This window comes from Zerene cesonia, chromosome 18, assembly GCF_012273895.1.
Source record: "Zerene cesonia ecotype Mississippi chromosome 18, Zerene_cesonia_1.1, whole genome shotgun sequence".
NCBI classification, from domain to species: Eukaryota; Metazoa; Arthropoda; class Insecta; order Lepidoptera; family Pieridae; genus Zerene; species Zerene cesonia.
In genome coordinates, this window is record NC_052119.1 from 4444977 (window position 1) to 4453333 (window position 8357).

General features: G+C 31.4%; 1 protein-coding gene across 2 annotated transcripts; it reads left to right on the plus strand.

Annotated features, from left to right (window-relative positions):
* The first annotated feature begins 711 nt into the window (after positions 1-711).
* On the plus strand, positions 712-8209 carry LOC119833722 (protein FRA10AC1 homolog). 2 transcript variants are annotated; one of them, XM_038357876.1, is made up of 5 exons: positions 712-842; positions 3513-3797; positions 6671-6830; positions 7535-7762; positions 8051-8209. In XM_038357876.1, exons 2-5 carry the CDS (start codon positions 3525-3527, stop codon positions 8119-8121), a joined length of 732 nt encoding a protein of 243 aa, XP_038213804.1. In that variant the 5' UTR covers positions 712-842; positions 3513-3524; the 3' UTR covers positions 8122-8209. The 2 variants fall into 2 exon arrangements, with proteins under 2 accessions (XP_038213804.1, XP_038213803.1); XM_038357875.1 differs by lacking the exons at positions 3513-3797; positions 6671-6830; positions 7535-7762; positions 8051-8209 and adding an exon at positions 924-3258.
* The last annotated feature ends 148 nt before the right edge of the window (positions 8210-8357 follow it).

Genomic DNA, 8357 nt, shown 5'->3' on the forward strand with positions numbered 1-8357 from the left:
TGACTGCTTTTAAGTAAAAAATCAGTATAAATCTCAGTGGCACGTGTTTCTTCCGACACAACAAAGTCCGAAAACCGATCATTCTGTTTGTTTGCTTATGAGGACATGGAGCCATTAGCAAAGAATAGAAGAAAATACTGACAATAGGTGTTCCGAGGACACATTACCCACAAGTATGACACTGTGAGAGAAAAAGTAAAATAATACCTTTCACAGAATAGTAGTAAATAGGGTTTGTATATTAGTGTAAATGTGAAAGATTTTTAATACATGAGCACAAAATTCATACATTGCGAATATGTAAACACATTGAATGACATGGGTAAAAACCTTCAAACGGTTTTTTTATTGATTACAACATTTTAAAAGTAATCACATCTTTACAAAATTAAAAAAGCGCCTAAAATACGTTCATAAATTTATTAAAATGGTTAATTTTAAATATGGGTTTGTTGGAAGATAATTGGCATGCAATGGTGAATCCTCATATTTTAGTAATCAATTTGAAAATAAATAAAAACATAAAATCGTTTTTTAATGAGCGCCTCGTTTGTGTCAATATTTACTCTTAATTACATACATAACATAATATAGTACAATACCCTATTATCTAGTAGATTTTATTTTGAACATTAGACGCGTTACGTACACTAGACAAAGCGCTGAAAGCGCTTCATTTGTCATTACGAGTTTTCAAATTCAATGACAAACAAAGACGCATCCATAATTCCATAAACCACATATAGCAGTGAAGTGCAGTGTATACTGTGTAGCATAATATTTTTAGATGTAGAAAATAGGTGTCAGCTGCTTATTTATTTTCAAAATCGTGCACGTAACAGGTAATGTTACTTTTTTAATTTATTATGATGTCCCTTTTAAGAAACATTTCTTTGTAGTAATCCTTGAAAACTCGTTTGTAGGTTAGGATAGTGCGATTTAATATGCAGAACAACCCCCAGGAGCTTTCATGGCAGGCGATACAGGCTATTGTTGGGGTTAAACTTCCGTCTAATGTGTTGAGATTCGATGATATTGGGTTTCATTTAGTCAATAACTCTACTTCGAGTGCCGAAGAGTCGGATTCCGATATTGAAATAATCGAAAATGAATGGGAATCCGATAATAATGTATCATCGAAACCCGAACACTCCGATAACGAAAAACCTTCTGACAGAGAGCAGAGTGAGTCACCTATTTTACATCTCGTAGAACCTGATAATAATAATTCAGGGAAAGATTTATTAGACTACAGAGACTATTTAGTTAAACTAGATACCAAAGATATTATGGAGAGTGATCAGACGCCACTCAATCAGAGCGACGATGCAGATAGTTCCAATGGGAATGTAATGTCTATCGAAAATTATTTAGAAGTAACATTGTCAACAGACTCAGAGGCTAGTCATACATGTAGCCAATGTAACCAAATGTTTCCCAGTGAACAGTTGTTGTCTTCACATAACTGTAGTGCCAAACCCACCGAGGAAAAAAAATACCCATGTCATGTGTGTTCAGAAAAATTTCCTAGTTATTGGGAACTTAGAAAGCATATAAACAGTCACTTCCCAGGAATGTTGGATTCTAAATCAAGTTTTTGCCACCTTTGCCAAAAAGACTACACTAAAACAGGATTTATGAATCACTTGAGAAAGCACACAGGAGAACGTCCATTTGTTTGTGAATTATGTCATAAAGCCTTTTCCCAGTCAAGTTCTTTATCTATTCATATGAAGTTTCATTTAAATGTACGCAAGCATGCGTGTACAGTTTGTGAAAAGAAGTTTGTTACCAAAAGCGAACTATCACGACACATGACTGTGCACACAAAACAAAAATCGTATTACTGTGGTGTCTGTGATAAAGCATTCACTCGGTCTGACAACATGAAGAAACATGAGAAAACTCATGGATAATTAAAACCACTAAGTGATTAGCATCATCTATGATTATACCGTGTTGATCTAGCTGTGCTTGCTCATACATGATATATTCATGGTGCTTTTCACTCATTGCTTCTTTTAGATTCTCCCATTGCCAAAAATTTAGTCATAATTGTTAATAATATATATTATTATGTATTGTTTTATACCAAATTGAATAATTTCACTATCTAGTTCATAACTTAGTCATTATGGTGTGTTATTGCGAGTGTTTTTACTCTTATGGTGTGCTGCTGTAATTGCTTTGAGTTAGGGTTTTATTTATGATTCTTTATTGCATGTTAAGAATATCCTTAGTTTGTAGTTATAAACCTTTACAGGTGCTGTAATGTATAATGTCACACATATCTCGACCCAATGTTGCCTTTTAAGATATGATAAAGTGATATTTTAATATGTGGATATAGGTCAAATGTCCAAAGATTCCGATAGCCAAGCTGTAATGTTTGTATTAGAGATAGGAAAACTAATAATACTTTAGCACCGAGGCCTTTATAAAAACTTGTTTGTCACAAATTCTTACAATTGTTCCTGCTTCTTTAAAGAGCTTTAATAAGTAATATATTTTTGTATCTTTACTGTAGGGCATTATAATGCCAGTAAAGTAATACACACACATGCCAAAATTTAGATAAGATAATTTTTTCTTATACTATGCTGTAACCAAAGCAATAATACTAACTAATGTGCCTATTTCTATATATTTACTGTTAAGTAACTATAACACCAAATATATTTTTAGATGTTAGAACTTTTATAGGATAATGACATGAGAATGATATATTTTATACCAAATTGGATTGTCAATTTTATCTTTACATGTAATTTAGATGTTGTAAGGCACATTCAGATATTTTTCCTGTTAAAATGGTCTCAAACATTTTAATGTTAGCCAATATGATCAAGTAGATAAGTATTTATTTAAGAAGAAAGTCTTTAATGTTTTGAACAATCATCACAAAGTTGTATTGACTACATGATTATTGTAGCTGATTATGAATTTTATACATAATTGCTTTTTATATATATAGTGAGTAATTCTTAAGTGTGAATTTTAGAACAAAATTGTTTACTTATCCCAAAGATTGGCTATAAAACCAAAGTTATTTAAGTTTCTAGTGTGCCACTTCAATTTTCATAAACTGGTTATTAATACCAATAATATTATATTGACAAGATTTGTATTTAGTAGTAGGCAATAATTTTCATTTTATTTATTTTATTTTAATTTTTTAGAGGTTTAGTTGCATGACTTGTTCATAGATTTAAGTCTGAGCCAAATGAAAAAATACACAAAAATCTACAAGACTGACAATAATATTCAGAGTAGATATTAACTCCTGCACAAAAGAAACTATTTATTGATGCCTTTTAACTGCGATATTTATATAAAATGCACCTTGTTATAAACTCATCATGACAATTAGAGTAAGATCCGATTAATATAATTGATTTATTAACTATTTTATGGAAAATGTAATAATAATCGATTTTATTAAAGAGTTGTTTGTTGCAAGTCATGTTTTATTTCATTTCCAAATTAAACGAATCGTTTTCCCTTTGTTCTAGGTTGCCGTAGCGATGTCGGCAAGGTTACGTAATCTTAATCCATATGAATTGCATAAGTATTTAGTTAATGTTTATTGTTTAAATAAGAAGGGTTCGACGGTTTCATTGAAAAGAGATTCGTCCAAAGATAGAACAGACCTTGATGTTATAAGGGAAAATCATAAGTTCTTATGGGAAGACGACGAAGTTGCCGACACGTGGGAAAAACAATTAGCTAAAAAATATTACGATAAACTCTTCAAAGAGTACTGTATTTGTGATTTAAGCCGATATAAAGAGAATAAAGTAAGTCCTTTGTTACATAAATAATACCTACACACTAAGTAACTACGCGTTTCCTGCGATATTCTATTCATAATAGCCAATTCAGTACCTGTGAATTATTTATTAGATTTAAGACGTTACAGTTATGAATAAAAGTATAAAATTATGCATAGTTGAACAGAGGCAACATCGGAAATAATTTATGTTGATATTCTCCCCTAACGGTTACAGATGAGATAGGGCGAGTCCCCTATGAAATTTGAATTGGCTTTTTTGCCTGAGAGACCTTCTTTTGTATAGCGCGCCGGGGAGAGCAACAATAGCGGTACTGCCTTTCTGTAGGCTAAATATAGCGCATACGGTATTCACCCGCAGATAGACGGCCGTCGGTAGCGCACATCTGCTCACCATTTCTTACTTTGTTCGACATTGAATACGAAGGCGGCACGTTGCCTAACAAATTATCGAATAAATTATGTATCACGATTTTTAACTAGAGGCCTCTTGAGACTGTTATTGTTGCATTGTAATTATGAAGGAATGTATAATAGATTATGTATGTACTAAGTACTCAGTAGTCGCCTTTTAGACATATAAATTAGAATATTCATTAATAAACTGCATACGCATTACGAAGGTGCCAAGGTTTATTCTCTACTAGCTCCGCCCGCGGCTCTAATATCGTGGACTGTAAAATTTTGTACTTCTTGAATTTTCGAAAAAAAGGCAGTAGGTACAACGTCAACCTATTATTTATTTTAGCAAAAAACCTATTTAAAATCCTCATTCCAATGACACATCCATAAATATTTGTCTATTTATTTTTACATTTCCTATTTAAAGCAACCCTAAAAAATATATACGTTTTTTACAAACATGTTTATGTTTTTATATATTTACGTGATAAACGATCTTAAGCACTTGTACTAAACATAAAATATTTATACTAACCGTCGCTTTGGGTTTTAATTAACCATTGACTATAAATGATATTACATATTTGCATAGTTAAATTGTTTTGTTATAGTAAATAATCTTTACCCGCGTAAATGTGTTGTTGATTTGAATCCCAATGTTCCTATGCAAATATTACAAAAAAGTATTCCTCATTACATCAGTATATGACAATGAAAATCCCGTCAAAATCAGCCCAGTCGTTTTAAAGATTAGATTAGGAACAAACAGACAGATAGGTATATGTACTATGTATATATATATAATAACATAAAAGGTTATTTCAATATGTAATAAAGACACTTAAATTTAACAGACAACAGACACCTAAATTTATTTATATGCATAGATTTGCCAATACATAATGATCTTTAATCATACACTTTGAACCAATAAACACTTCAAAAACAATAACAAATTATAAAATAAGATTTTGTCCTAATGTTTTGTAAACAATATTAAACCTTCCCATTAGCGTTAATTAAGTACCTATAACGTAAGTATTTATGGTAAGTAAATAAATTATGTTTGGATGGTAATGTAATATTAAAAATTTTTACTTACTACTAAACATACTAATTAAAGTAAAGTTTCTGCGAACCTTTGTATAGTATTAAGAAGACCAAGGGCTTCCTTTATATCATAGCGTAAAACTAATAAACGTAAAACTATGATTTAATAAGCCACAGCCAACGAATATTGACTGGCCGCACGTAAGCCGACCTGTTTTCATCCGTCTCATCCTTCTGGTGGTACCCGAGTGTTATGGAAAATGGAAAGGAGAAACATAATATTAAATATAACTGAGATTTACGATAAAGATTATTGTTTTGTATATAATTTTTTGATTATATCTAGACATATATTTACTTAGTCCTTCGATAAATGTTTTTACAAAGAAAAACCTTCTTTTCTATTACATAAAACACATGTATGTAATGTGTATGTTTGTGTGTCACTATTAAAATACCTAATATAATGCATTTAAAATGCTCATTCAAAAAGATCTCCATCGGCATCACACAGTTTAGTAGGATGTAAAATTTAAAATTTATGTTTTTGGTTCCATATATACAGATTTCTGTCTCTCCAATCCATTTTGATATAGCAAGAATATTTAAAAACGATTGGCGGAGAAGTAAAAATACCGGTCAAGTGCGATACAGATCCGCGCAAGATACAACTTGCTTGCTTTAGATGCTATTAAGGAGGAGGAAATTTTTGATTATTTGCTTGTTTACGAACAAACAAATAGTTAGCATAGCATAAGCGAATACTCTTAAAAAATATTTAATGTTCAAAATGATCTCGTTTCTTTTATACGTATAGATTTACTCGGTTTTCGAGCAAAACGGTATCAGTTTTAGCTCTAGTAATGTAAGTGCCGTGTTGTAGCATGGAGTCGTGTATCAAATTATCTTTGGAGGCCCACACAAAGAATTAAAGTAACGTTAAAAAAAACAGGCTATGGGTTTCTTATGTCCGGAAGTCCTGTATCATTGAGACGTCAGTTTCAAAATTGAAACTACAGTCTCGAATATAACTGTTAGATATAACTAAGAAATTAAGATTTTTTATAGATTTTGCAATGTGTGCTACGTACCTGCAATCTTTTCCTACGTAATCCTACTTAATATTATAAATGCGAAAGTTTGTAAGAATGTGTTTGTTTGCTCTTTCACGCAAAAACTACTGAACCGATTGCAATGAAATTTGGAACGTAGATAGCTGGACAATTGGAATAACATAAAAGCAACTTTTTATCTCGATATTCCTACGGGATACGGACTCACGTGGGTGAAACCGCGGGGCGCAGCTAGTTGCTATATAAATTGAGTCGATACAGGATTTTTCCAGATATTTATGAAAAGTCCTAGTTATATTTCGTATATCTAATTATTTTTAAAAGTTGCAAAATTCGAATATATTCAACGTTTAAGGTAGCTCTAAGGTGGCGCATTGAAAAGGAAGTTGTACTTGGTAAGGGTCAATTTCAATGCGGAGCGAAAGGGTGTCACAGTGACCAAAACCTTAAGTCATGGGAGGTCAACTTTGCATATATCGAAGATAATGAAAAGAAGAATGCTCTTGTAAAACTTCGTAAGTATTTAATTTTGTCCATATTCCTTACACCAAATATCTGTGCCGTGTTAGTTAACGTTAACCATATTATTAGCATAATGCAAACGGGATAGCAGGCTGAAATGAGATAGGATTGTAAGCCGACAAAGGGACCTTAGTATATCACATAAGTATAAATCTATTTCATGAAACGTTTTGTCTCAACTGTGTGAACAATTCATTTATAATTTCCTATCTACAGCCTCTAGGTATGACCTACGACGACGAGACCTATTCTCAGGTCAATCAACTGGTCATCATTTTCAATACGACTGTGCAATCCCAGTCATACATATAAATAGGGAATTGACATTTTTGAATAAACATGTAGCTTGTAGGTATATATCAGTGTTCCAAATGAAGACAAAAAATGTTTACTCTAAATATAATTTATATGAGGATTTTTCGTCAAGATATATAGATATATAGATCGATAACAATGTTAAATCTATGGCTTTTCTCTTTTACTCTGTTTAGGTACATCATTAGAACGAATAAGTACGAATTGCGATTTGCAATCTTTTGTTTTCAATTATATAGCTAAGACATATTATATTCAGGATGCTTTTGAGTTTATCTAAATGAAAAAAACACATTATTGTAATTTTTTTTTAACGATCCACTATGAAAAATTATGTTATCGCTAGTAATAACTATAAGATTTATTAAGTATTCATTTATAGGTCTCTGTCCAGAATGTTCAGCGAAATTAAACTACAAATCGAAAAAACGTGAAATAAAGAGACTTAAAAAGAATCTTAAGAGAAAGAGAAAGCGAAATGTCGAGGAAGATAAAACTGAAAGTGAAGATGAAAGTATTGAAATAGTTTCAGAGGAAACGCCAGTAGAAGCACCGTCAACTTCTAATATCGAAGAAACAGTTGCCAGTGGCAACTCGTTGTGGAAAAAAGGTGAGGGGCGAATATATTTTCAAAATACATCTTCATTCTTTGCTATATCAAAATAATTATTAACTCTTATATAGAATCACATTAAGTGGTAGGTACGAAACAGAATTTTTGCCTTCAGAGACAAACATGAACAAACGCTTATAATTTCGTATATAATATACATATATATCAGGAATTAATTAACCATTTTCATTGCTTTTAACATTTTTTTTTACTCGGTAAATGGTAATACGCTGCCGCTTTGACTTTAAAATACAAATCAATATACAATAATATTTTCATTTTCAGGTGTACCAGAAACTGAAGAAAAATCTCGAGAAGAGGAGTTTGAAGATTATCTGGAGGAGTTACTACTTTAATATATTCTTTAGTATAGTTGTTGCCCTTTTTTTGAATAAGTACGAAATATTTAACTAAAAATCTATAAAAGTGGAGTTTAAGGCATTACATAAAACATTACAACAAAGAGAACGCAGAAATGCCATAGATGAAAGTTTTGAACTAAACATTAAACAGATATTTATAAAATGCTTCAACCTATATTCGAAAATACGCATATACGTGGCTGACTTCGTTGACACTTATAAAACATATT